This window comes from Lissotriton helveticus, chromosome 11 (genome assembly GCF_964261635.1).
Source record: "Lissotriton helveticus chromosome 11, aLisHel1.1, whole genome shotgun sequence".
Classification (NCBI taxonomy): domain Eukaryota; kingdom Metazoa; phylum Chordata; class Amphibia; order Caudata; family Salamandridae; genus Lissotriton; species Lissotriton helveticus.
This window is the reverse complement of record NC_136072.1, coordinates 52537772-52551078: the sequence shown is the minus strand read 5'-3', so window position 1 is coordinate 52551078 and position 13307 is coordinate 52537772. Positions and strand designations below refer to the sequence as shown.

The window sequence follows — 13307 nt, the reverse complement described above, 5'->3', positions numbered from 1 at the left end:
GTGGAGAACTTTTAATAGAGCCTGACTGGAGCTGTGCATGATCCTGAGAGAAAGAAAGTGGAGGTAAGAAATGAAAAGCCTCTGCTGAATGCGCTGAACATAGGGACCCTCTAGCAGAAGTGACATGACATGTTGGGTCTCTGGTTGAATTTAAATTTGTTTGTCTTTTACTATACATTCAGGGGTATATTTATCAAAAGGTCACACATCTTGTGGCGCTGCGTGACAGGGAGAGTGGAAGAGTGCGCCATATGTAACATTATATGGTGCTTTCTTGTGAGCATGCTGGTGCATTACGTGCCACCTAGTGCCAACTGAGGCACCCTGGTGCAAGGGTGCTGCATTGCAGAAGGGATTGTTTTTGTGCAAGAAGGGACACCTCCCTGCCATGGGCGTCCGCAGAAATGTTTTTTTTCGGAGGGTGGGGCATAATTTTAACATCATCCATCCTCAGACACTTTTTGACAATGTTAAAGGGCAGGGGCACAGTCATTACATGGCAAGTGAAAAATCCAGGGGTGGGCAAGCACCCCCCTTTCTCCTCTTGTCTATGCCCATGCTTCCTGCATGAAAACAATCCTCTGAGACTTTTTCCTCTTTTTAAGTGTGCTGCAGGATGCAGCACATGTAGGAACTGAAGAAAACAAGGAGAAGTGAACATATTTCTCCTTGTTACGCCTCCCCAGGGAAAGCGTATCATTTTAACGCATTCCCGTGTCTACTACTCATGGTAAATCTGGGAATGGGCAAAAATCCATAGGTGGACGCGTGGAGACACCCATGCTGCGCCCTTGGAACGCCTCCCTGGCTTTGTATGGCTTGGTAAAACTCCTTCTAATTTTGCGTCCCCTAGCATGACACAAGGGGCACACAACACTTTTTAAACATCTGGCCTGCAATGTTTTAACGTGCATGGGATGAAAAATACACATTTTTGGAGCTTCAAGTTAGCGCCTGTATTTCAAAGGTGGAATTCATCCAGATGAATTGTTTGGGCTAATATTGCCCACATCCCGTAACATAGCAGTTTGTTTTTTTTGTTCTGTTTGCATCTGGCTACCGATGGCTTTAGCTCTCTGTTGGGAGTACTATTGCAATCAACACAGGACCATTGCATGTCACGGATGGTTACACTGTGCCATTGACTTTACTTTATGTTTTTGGGGATGTGATGATTAGAGTAATTCCTATAGTTACTTTCTACCTCACAATATCTGATGCATGGAAACTGGTGCCATGCTCTGTTTATGTTTACAGGACAGGTATAGATTCCTATGGCGCTCCAGTGAAATCAATACAATGCAGCAAGCCAATGCTTCTTTTATCTTGGCTTTCTTTTGCCAATGCTTGTTTTTATCTTGACCACCTTTATCACTGAAAGCCATTTACTTATTGATACAGATGTTTCTAGAGAAAAGCAAGACTAGGTTTACCCTAACAAACCCATGTTGGGGGAGTCATGTCAGTGCTTAATTTGAGCCGGTGGTTTCCGGTGCTCTGCATCAGCACTTATGACAGCTGCCAGATGGTGGCGCTGTTTACATAAATTAGAGATGAGCAGAACAGCAATTGTTTATTAATTCAGTATGTATTAAAACAACGAATTCCTGCCGCCCAAGCTATTTTTATGGCTTTAGAGGCCTAGTATAGTCTGAATTATCACACTTGTACCAGTGTGCTGGTTAGTAGTTGTGTAGGTACTGTCACTAGCAACGCCGGCAGTTTCAATGTGTGGTGCAAGCTGCAGAGGCCTCCTGACCAGAGCCCTGGCCTGGCCAATGTCCTCGATCCCATGCAGAATGGGTTCCGTGCTGGTCACAGCACGGAGACTGCCCTCTGGCAATGGTAGAACATCTGCGGACTGTGTTGGATGCAGGTCAAACGGCAGCGATTATTTTATTAGATCTTAGCGCTGCCTTTGACACGGTGTCCCATCGCATCCTTCTGCACCGCCTGGAGGACATTGGCATCTCTGGCTCGGCTCTGCAGTGGTTCCGATCCTTCCTTAGCGATCGCTCCTTTTGCGTTGCCACCCCTCCTTTTCAGTCCAAATACCATCATTTGGACCTGGGGGTTCCTCAGGGCTCCTCGCTGAGTCCCACGCTTTTCAACTTGTACGTGCGGCCGCTGGCTGATGTCGCCAGGCAGTGGGGCCTAACCATGGTCTCTTATGCCGGCGACACGCAGCTAGCGGTTACGATCAGCGGGGACGTCGAACAGGATGCCCCCAGGTTCCGAAACGGGCTGAGAGAGGTGGCCAGCTGGATGAATAACAACTGTCTCCAGCTGAACGTGAAAAAAACTGAGGTGATGATCGTTGGGAGGGGAGCGGATCGCTGGGGGACAGTTGGTGGCCTCCTGAGTTAGGGCTGGCCCCTGCACCACTGATGGAACTTAGAAACCTGGGAGTGTGGTTAGATCACACCCTCTGCTTCACTACCCACACTAAGAGAGTGGCGGCATGCTGTTTTGGTGTCCTGCATGGGCTAAGGCCGGTGCTCAAATTTTTGGATGCTCCGACAAGACGGTTGGTTATCCAAGCGACGATTATCTCCCGGCTGGACTATGCCAGCTCGCTCCTGCTGGGAGTAAACCAATCTGAGATTGTTCGCTTGCAGGGCGTTCAAAACGCGGCTGCAAGAGCAGAGGTGGGTCTGCCAAGGTCTTGTCCCACTTCCAACACTCTGCGGTCCCTACATTGGTTACCGATTAAAAGTCGAATTCATTTTAAGGCCCTTAGCCTTGTCTTCAAAATCTTAAAAGGATCGGCTCCTGAGATTCTCAATAATCTCGTATCCGCCTATGTCCCGACTCGCTCCCTTAGATTTCTAGGGCAATCCCTTGTGGTTGTCCCGCGTTTCAGGCTTAGCCGGATGGGCGGTCGTTCTTTTCTCTGGAACTCCCTCCCGTTAGAAATCCGTTTGCTAGAGGATCTACTAGCATTCCGTAGGGCCGTGAAAACCCATCTGTTTTAATCCATCTTATTCTCTTTCTGTTTCTTTTAGCGTTGTGTTATGTTCACCTTTTCCATGCGCCAGGACGCTTCTTAGCTGGAGCATCTGTGGGCAAAATAAATGACATTAACATAACATAACATAACATGTTTACAAGTTAAGCACTGGTGACGCGTGTTCCCTTAGATAACAGCTGTTGTGTGAACTTTTTGGATGAAGGCAAAATGTCAGTGTATTTAGGGTAGCAAAAACCTGAGCTGTGGTCTGGTCGCCATGTCAACCTTCCTGCTTTAATTATTTGTGCATGCTTTACTATGAAGGGGCATACCATATTTTATGTTTCAGGCTGAGAGTCACCACCAGTGAAAAGCCTGCACACGGTTAAAATTGCCCTTCCGTGGGGTTCAATTGGATGGGCTTGTGTGTGTAAAGAAAAATTGATCTTTCGATCTGACCTGCTAAGGATGCGTTAGAGTCACACCTGATGCGTTATACTTGGCAGGACTGTAAGGTCAATAAAACCCCATGCTCTGCACCAGTGGATATTTTCCTCCACTGGGAAGTGACGTTGCTTTGTGGCCAGCAGAGACCCTGGAACTCGAAGAATTAAGTTCGAATCCCGGCCTCAGCTCCACAGCGTGTGATTTTGAGCAAATCACTTAATCTCACTTTACTTGAAAAATCCTATAACAGAGTCTGCTTCTGTCGTAAAGCGGGCTAATTCCCCTCGGGCCAGTTTCGCGCTATAAAAAAAGTGAGCTTTGTATAATGATTACTATAACGTTGCTGCTGAACGTATCTTTCGTCCCTCTCGGCCTTTAAAAATGCCCACAAAACTACTTTACAATGACGAGCTTAAACTTGTGTTTGGTTGAGCCTCGTATCGTGTAGGCACAGCGCCCCCTGCCGGTCGGTGTCTTGCAAGGAAAGAGAGTCTTTGAACACCGACCCTTAAAACATTTTTGTTTTGTTTAGTAAGCCAACTTTTTTAAGGTACACAAAATCGTAATGCGAATTACTCAAACTTTATTTTTTGCCTATAGCTGCCAAGTTTCCAAGGCTCAAGCGGGATGAGGTGCTACAGGCCAGGCTTTTCCTTTCAGTCAATCATTTATAGAGCATGGCAAGTCACCCCTAGGGATCTCAAGGCGCTTTAAATTATGAAACGTGTAGTGCTGGTTTTACAAGACTAGATTACAAGTCTCACAATTCAAAGAAAAATGTGGACTAGGGTAGCTAGTCACACATAGACATGGCATGTTTGGCAGCAGAGCATACCGCATGGTTCAAAGGTCATCCACGCCTCTCTGGGCTGAGCGCCACCCAGAATCTGTGGCCCTTCCTAGGATGACTCGAGCTCTCTCCTCAGAAGGTGGCCTTGAGCAGGATGGCCACAGCCCAAATTGGTAACAAAATTCGTGTGCCCACGTTGAGGTAGGTATATACAAGTGGGATGTATGACATTACAACGCATGCTTTACCACGCATGCCTTTACAACGCTGTTTTTACAACGCATGCCTTTACAACGCATAGTGCTTTGGGGCACTGGATAGTGAATAGTTTAATTTACTATTCCAACTCCAGTCCCCGTGGATAGTAGGGAAGGTGTTGGATAGTAAATTAAACCGATTCCCTATCCTAGAGCGCCCCCCAGAGCAATGCGTTGTAATGGTTTGCGTTGTAAAAGTTGCGTCGTAAAGGCACTGCGTGATAAAAGTTGCGTTGTAAAGGATGTTTCCCATACAAGTGTAGTCAAAAGGTGAAGAACAGTTCGTATTAAATGAGACAAGTAGACACACTTCAGTGATTTTAAGCTTAGAAATATATTTGAACCTTCCTTTTCTGGAAGGATGACGTCAAAGAGAAACAACCAGCCGACACGTGTTTCATCAAGCGGGTACTTAACCCGTGACTCTTCAGGGCTGTGTTCAAGTCATGATGTGTTGTGTCGAAAAGCCAGTGATTATTCCGACCCGGTGGGAATGGGTGACGGGTAAAATACCAGAAAATGCCTCCGTACTATGAAAATCAGGCGGGCTGGTACATCCGTCTTGAAAGTGATCTTGCGATCCGGAGCAGGAGAGACGGGTAATGTCCTCCTCGTTGAGTATTTTACCCGTCACCCATTCCTGCCGGGTCGGAATTATCACCGGCTTTTCGACACAACACCTCATGACTTGAACACAGCCCTGAAGAGTCACGGGTTAAGTACCCGCTTGACGAAACACGTGTCGGCTGGTTGTTTCTCTTTGACGTCATCCTTCCAGAAAAGAAAGGTTCAAATATATTTCTAAGCTTAAAATCACTGAAGTGTGTCTACCTTGTCTCATTTAATACGAACTGTTCTTCACCTTTTGACTACACTTGTATATACCTACCTCAACGGGTGCACAGGACGTTTGTTACATGGACTAGTGGGCCCTTGCCACTACTTGCAGAGGTTTTGGGGTCTCCTCTGACCGTGTGGCATCGTACATTTCTATTGCTTTTGCTCAAACTTTTAACTGCTAACAGCTAGGTGCCAATCTTTCTGTATACGTGAAAACCCTACACAGAACCTTTTACAGCCGAAATTGGTGACTGCTACAGCACCTGTAGCCTCCCTAAGTAGACGTGGCAGCGGGAGGGCGTGGTCTCCGTTGCCTCGTTCACCAGACCGAGGCACTGCAACAGACCTCCATTGCCAGATTTAAACATAGAGGGGACCGTAGCCTCTCTGCCCTGGCAGCTATACTCTGGAGCTCTCCTCCTGCACATGGACCTCTGGCTACTCTCTCCTGCTATTGTGGGTGGTGCAGCAGTTTTAGTTTTCTACCTGGCTCATTCATTGTTCGTTCACCCCAGACTGGGATTTCCTCCGGGGCATGTCCAGAGTAAATTAATAAAGATAAACAAGAAACAACAACTGACTTCTAAAGATGCCCAGACTTCTAAGAGACCGGCTCTGTAGAACTTTCTTCTAATCCCCATCCGACATAAAATATACCCTCTTACATTTAACTTATATGTATATAGATAGACTATAGATTGTTTGCTCTACCAAGATATAATTCTAGAACTCAGGGGCATATTATCAAGGGGGTTTATCTCCGCTTTTTTGGCTTTAAAAGCCAAGAAAGCGGAGATAAAATTATCTCCCTATGACCTAGCTGTCGCTAACACTAGTTAGCAACAGCTAGTAGGAGATTGCGACCATCTTGGGCCCCGCTTTGCATGTCAGTGAAATTTATCACTAATGACATGCAAAGTGGGCGTGCCAAGATGTTAGCCACTGGAAACAGTCGCTAACATCGCTATCTCCTATTACCAACTTTTGGAGATATTCGCGCTAAGCGCGAATATCTCCAAAAGCTAACACCTGCCCCTGAGAAGTTCTTAGCCATGTTATCCAATGGTAGGTGGATAACATGGCTAAGAGTATTAGCTCGGTAATGCATGAATATCGCGGACTTTTCAGCGATATTCATGCATTTCGGCCGATTTTTATCGCTTAGGAGATAAACCTTGATAATAGCAAGGTTCCTAAGCGATAAAAATCGCCGCAGCTCGGCGATAAAAATATCGCCGCTAAACCAACATAGCGATAATTATCACTAGTTGTTGGTAATATGCCCCTAAATCTTTCTAACTTCTCTATCGATAATTGCAATATTCTGTGCTGAAAAGCACAAAATAAGTGACCAGATGTGAATCGGTTCATTGTGTTCCGCTATCTAAATAACCCCCATAATAAACACATGTAAATATTGTAAAATGCTGAAAATTCATACGCATCGCGCTGCGGATGGCCGAACGTTGAGTCGCTATTAAGGGGGAAGGAGTACACACAGCAAAGGCAGAACATTGGTATACTGCAAGGAAAATCTGGAATTATATGCGGAGGAACTCCTGACATCATCCAAGCCCAAAGACATATGGGAGCCTTTGAGTCAATTCCTGCAGCAACAAGCCATGGCTTGCTCTCAATCTGGAGCAGATGAATCCCGTGTGTGGGAACGCTTTACCATTCAAGGTGTACACTGGGATCATTGATTGGGCATCCAGAAGATGGAATCATCTGTCTCTCCTGTCTGCCAGGAGAGATGACATTGGGCGCACACATGCTAACAATGTTATTGACTAAATACTGTTGTGACTACCACGTTTGATAGCCCTGGTCACTTTTTCTGCATCTTCGCCTTTGATTTGAGCTTATTAATACAACGTTTGCCATTAACAGCAATTATCACTTTCAACAGAGGCAGTGCTTAATTTGAGCCGGGGGTTTCCGGTGTTCAGCACTGGCACTTAATTGTCAACTCTGACACTTATGACAGTCTGCCACATGGGGGTGTTATTTATCTACGTAAGAGATGAGCACAAATGCTGTTTATTAATTAAATATACATTACAATTACTAATTCCTGTAGCCCAAGCCATTGTACTAGTTTTGGGGTCCTGGATTAGTCTGAATTGTCACACTTGTATGAGTGTGATGGTTAATAGTTGTGTTGGTATTGTCACTGGTGCGCTGGCAGGAGCAATAGGTGGGGCAAGCTGCAGTGGCTTCCTGACGAGGGCCCTTGTACAAATTAAGCACTGAACAGAGGGCAATAATGCTCGACTGATAACTAGCCGCTAACTGGAAAAACGGAAGGGTCGACGGTCAGGTCTGTTCTTCACCAAACACTCACATTGCTAAGTGGCCACAACAGATTTTCCAGGCTTTTGTGTTCCTTTTTTTAAGGTTAGCCAGAGGGACCGGCTTGAGGAGTCTGTTCTGACAATGCTTTATTTCTTGGTCTTGTCTTGAGCAGGTGCAGAAGCTGGTGGAGGACATCAAACACATCCTGGACCAGAGGCTGGACGAGCTGGACTGGATGGACAAAGAAACAAAATCTGCAGCACGAGCCAAGGTAACCCGGCAGAGACCAGGCGTCCACCAGATATCCAAAGCTCCGTCAGGGTCTGGGGCAGGATAGTTTCTACACAGGCACGACAACATTTATTGAACTAAGAATAGAGCACGTTGTAGGTCTGTACACATAACCTCTATGAAGATGGCCCCTGGCATTTCTTAATTTGTGCTGGTGTTTGCCGGTGCTTGGCACCGGCCCTTATTTCTTAACACCAGCATATGTTTATTACAGATGACCACATGGCGGCGCTGTGTGTCTACTTTAAACAGAGCCCATCATCTATCTGTTCTAAAATATTAAGGAGGGCAAGAAATGAGGGGAGAGGACTCCATGTGGCGTGCAACGTTGTGTGGTGCACCACAGCTCTAGATGATATTTTGGGTGGACTCCCAGCTAGAACCCCTAGGGCTGAAGATGCCCTAGCTTGGGATGTTATGTAAGAGAGATGGAGGTGGTAGGCACAAGGCAGAAGAATAAACTTGGGTTACTTCCCTGTTTTTTGTAAGAGCAGTCAACCCAACAGAACTGAAGCTACTGGGTTGAGTTGGTTTAATCTGATGAGAGATAGGCCTTGCTGTGTACTTGGTAGGTGATGTGCGTCATGGGTGGTCTGTGTTTGGTACTATTGATCCAGACCGGCACCAACTCCGCTTCGCTCTCTTCCAGTTGCAGTACATGATGGTGATGATTGGGTATCCAGACTTTTTGCTGAAAGCTGAGGCCATCGACAAAGAATACGAAGTAAGTGGGATGATACGAGTGCGAAGCAGAAGGAAGCGGAAGGCGGTGGGGTAGCGGGGTCCATTGACCATGCATGATGCTTCTCTTTCCTGCAGTTTGAAGTCCATGAGAAGGAATACTTCAAAAACATCCTCAACAGCATCAGGTTCAACATCAAGCTCTCGGTGAAGAAGATTCGGCAGGAGGTGGACAAGTCTACGTGAGTAGCGCAGTTCAGAGCTTCCAGGGTGCGTTACGGCATGGCGTGGCCTGTCCACGTGTCTGGGCGGAGGGGTCAGGTGCAGCGTTGCTGGTAATCCTGAGTCGGGCTTCTTGCCTCAGCCTGATGGGCTGGTCTCCTGACCGCTTGAGCATGGTGGACACAGCCAAGCTTCTAGCGAGGTGGAAGGGAAACTACCTTTACAACGCAGTCATTACATCGTACTACACTTACAATGCAGTCATTACATAGCAACATCCTTTACAACGCATCTCACTACAACATAGGCATTACAACGCATAACATTACAACGCATGACACTACATCGCATGTCACTACAACACAGGCATTACAACGCATACCATTACAATGCATACCATTACAACACGTAGCACCCCTACACTATCCAACACTTACCCTACTGTTGCACCCCCTGGAGTTACAATAGTAATTTATACCCCTACACTATCGAACACTTACCCTACTGTTGCACCCCCTGGAGTTAAAATAGTAATTATTACCCCTACACTATCCAACACTTACCCTACTGTTGCACCCCCTGGAGTTAAAATAGTAATTATTACCCCTACACTATCCAACACTTACCCTACTGTAGTACCCCCTGGAGTTAGAATAGTAATTTTTCCTCTACATTATCCAAAACTTACCCTACTGTTGCCGCCCCTGGAGTTAGAATAGTAATTTTTACCCCTACACTATCCAAAACTTACCCTTCTGTTGCACCCCCTAGAGTTAGAATAGTAATTGTTACCCCTATACTATCAATACTTACCTTAAATGCAATGTAATGGTATGCATTGTAAAGTATAATGCAATGCAATGGAATGCGTTGTAAATGTAGTTTCTGAAAATGCGATGTAGTGTCATGCGATGTAATTAAATGCGTTGTAAAGGATGTTGCGATGTAAAAGCTGCGTTGTAAAGGCATGCGTTGTAAATGTATGTGTTGTAACGTCATACATTCGAGGTGGAAGGCTCTTGAGATGTTCTGATGAATTTGGTCCCATGGGTCGTCAGGGGGCTGCTCTGCTGGACATTGCAAGTTTCTCATGGTGGTCTGAGTGCTGGTTGCATGGTGGATACCTACTGTAAGGCCTCTGGCATCACTTGAGTGGCAAAAGTATGCTGGGTTCGACACAATGCATGGGAGGACCCGCTTAAAATTTGTCGACGAGGCGTTAAAATGCAGGATTGCAACACTCATTCACGAACAAACTTTTCACACAGGCAGAAAGCCTCAAACTCACATTCACTTACCCCAACACGCATACACTCACTGACAAAGTGACACACGCGTGTGCATCCTCCGAAAAAGAAGGCAATCATGGACCAAGACACATATCACCGGTTCTTCCTCTCCTGTTGATACCCATGCACTTACCTTATTCACTCACCTTATTCACTGTACAATATGCGCCCTTCCACTCAGTCACCCTTCGCATTTTACTCCACTCCAGGTGGGGGTGGAGGGGATTGTGGGACAGGGAGCCACGTTGTGTTGGGCCTGTCGTGGTTGGTTGTAGTTTTCGACTATAGTTAGCCATAATATCACCTGACAGAAATATTGCCTCCTAAATATTGTTTATAAAAATATCTCTCATTTGGGTGTAAATGGTCCATTATTGGTTCCAGTGGGGGGACATTTTTGTAAATGCTTTTGAAGACACAATAATTCGATCAGAAGATACTATGGTGATGATTTACTGGTTTGGCAATACTTGGGGGAGGGGGGTGAGGAGGGAGAGTGAGAATTTTGTTCATGGGATGCAGAACATCCTCCCAAACATTAATATAACCATAAAGAGATATTTTGAAACCTCACTTCTAAAATTATTACAGTGTTTAGGTCGACACCTTAATTTCTTATGGGCTGTGTGCAAAAATTAATAGGGTGCAGGCCCGCTCACCCACACTAGGCGCACGCTTCTAGGTGGGCTCAGCAAAATCTTGATCGATGTATGTATGTGGTATTTGTCATATCTGCTGGAACTTTATATATAGGGTTTTAATTAATGTTAAATTGTATTATTTCCTTCCCCTTCACGGTTACAATTGTATGAAGGGGTGTGGCGTTTTCATTAGAAAGCCTCCTTTCTAACTCATCAGTCAACATGTTTCTGCCCATTCCTATATGACCTGTCGTTTCCAGGCATTCTTCAGGACCTAAGCTGACCCCTGAATTCTTCCCTATTTCTTCCAGTCTACTTGTCTTCTGTTCAAGTGTTGTGAAATAGTATGAAGGAAGAAAAGCCTGTGCATTAGGAATGGACAGGGATCTCTTGTGCTGAATATGTTCCTAAAAATTTCAAATCCCGAGATTGGTTAATCACTTACAGTAATTTAAGTTGGTCACGTATAAACTCATACCCCAATGCCATTGCAAAAGTGGATTTCCCATTACCCTTTGTGCCTGTTTACCCTCATAAACACAATAAGTCCTATATTACACACAACATAGCCGTGAGGACAGTGCAAAATCACACGGGTATGTATTTTGTTGTGTAATCTTGAGACTCGCCAAGTCTGATCTCTATTCAGGATTCTTTTACTGGGGAAACAGAGGGCCACTTGTTGCCCAATTAGGATTGAGTAAGAATCTCCTTTCTACCTGCATTCCTTGAGACCTGCTCCTACCTTCTTGACCTGTATGCTGTCAACCACTCTGTTGGCCACCACAAGGTGTCTGTTGGCTTTAAGGCCTAGAAAGCTAACCTGGAGGACATGGTGCATCTGCAGCGTGTCACTGAGCTAGGGGCGTGGTGCGTCAGTAACGAAGGTGGAGTTTCCTAGACTGGGCAATTTGCTATTGTCCGCATTGCTATGCATCAGAAGTATAGGCTGGTTAACCCCAATTATCCCTGGTGGGGGAGGATATTGCACGAAAGAATGGCCCTCTAAGAAACTCAACAGTGCGCGTATGAGGAAAGGTGGATTTTCCAGATGTTCATTGGTTGGGGGAAAGTGAGCCTGTCTCTTTAGGAGTTTGATATAAAATGTATATGTTGTGTTGTCTTTGAATCCCTAATGCTCCTACTGATTGGTGTTATCCTACAGGTGGCTCCTCCCTCCACAGGCCCTGAATGCCTACTACCTGCCCAACAAGAACCAGATGGGTAAGTAGATCATTGCAACTGTCCTTTAGTTGATACTGCAGCTTGCCTAGTCCAATGAAAGCATGTCTCATGGACAACAAGGTCTATCTTAGATTGCCGAGACGTGGAAACCCACTGGTACGCGGCCACCATGGCATGGAGGCTCGGACGCCGCCATCAATGTTGGGTCGCTGATCAATGCAAAATTGACAGCTCATTGACTGTGTTCACTGAAGAATTGAAGCATTGATTGCCAAAATGGGAATCCTTTAATTAACGCCACATAGCATCATGACGGTTGTAGCACCAGAGAAACCTCTTCTTAGGTCGTTTATCGAACATAGGACGATCGTATGGAGCAGTTCATTGTTCATTCTGGGAGCCGGATAAGAACAGGGATCTGCATTCAGCAGGGAGCGAAACCTCAAAAGACCTCTTGATTCTGGGGATTTAACAACTGCATTGTATTGGAATCAACTGCAGAATTGGTTGCATAGGCGGTCATGTAGCGCTATGCAATTTTCCACTAAGTCTCAGCTTTATATAGTTTTAAGTAATGCGACACAATGCTACAGGGGCAACCAAACAAAACCTTAAAAAATAAACTCCTAGATTTAAAGTGACCAAGTAGCCAAACAAACCAAACCCCCTGATCACCAGGATATGGATGTGATCCCTCGGCGAACCGAATAGCAGCCAAGTGCCGAAGGGTCAACAGTACTTTGATAAGTATATTGGTTTGGATGTATCCAAACATGGTATGTTCACTGGAGGGTGATCAGTGAAATTTCTTCAAATGGTATTGATAGATACTCAATTTCTTCTAGGAATCTCATTAAACGTCAGTCCATAAAACACAACACCGAGCGAGTGAGTGCCGTCCCTGTTTGGAAGACATTTGAGGAAGGTTCTGTAGGAGCTGCTGTGTTATACATATATTTGTTACCATCTGCATCAACTGCAGTACATTCCCCAAATTCTAACAAGTTGTCAAAAGCTGGACTTGAATAATCATATGTCTTTATTAGGGCCGTACTGGCCGTAGCTGGCACCGGGCATTTCCTGGGTGGGCTGACAGGGTGGGGGCTGGTTTTGGGCCCCATGCGGAGTTTGTTACGGGGGGCTGCGGAACCCCGGGTAACAACCTGCTCTTTTGTTTAAAAGTTTCCAGTTGCCTTCATACCAAAATTATTTTCATGTAGCTGTCTTAACTGGATTTTGGAAAGAAAAATCCCTGATTACTTCAATGACTTAATTAGGCCCCATAACTTTCTGGTACTAAAGGGCGTTTGGCCGGACGCGCCTTTAAAAAGGTACGCCCGGTTAAATGAAGAATATTGCGCATCATTATGGGGATTGCGCTGTCCCCAGGGCAGCAGCGGACTCGTGCTGCCCTGGCGG

General features: G+C 45.7%; 1 protein-coding gene across 1 annotated transcript in view; it reads left to right on the top strand.

The window, feature by feature from the left end:
* The window catches only part of ECEL1 (endothelin converting enzyme like 1), a 270327-nt gene that overhangs the window by 190682 nt on the left and 66338 nt on the right, over positions 1-13307 (top strand). The window contains exons 7-10 of the mRNA XM_078665391.1: positions 7752-7850; positions 8520-8594; positions 8690-8793; positions 11869-11927. Coding sequence (XP_078521517.1) covers positions 7752-7850; positions 8520-8594; positions 8690-8793; positions 11869-11927 — 337 coding nt within the window. The remainder of the gene's footprint in view (positions 1-7751; positions 7851-8519; positions 8595-8689; positions 8794-11868; positions 11928-13307) is intronic.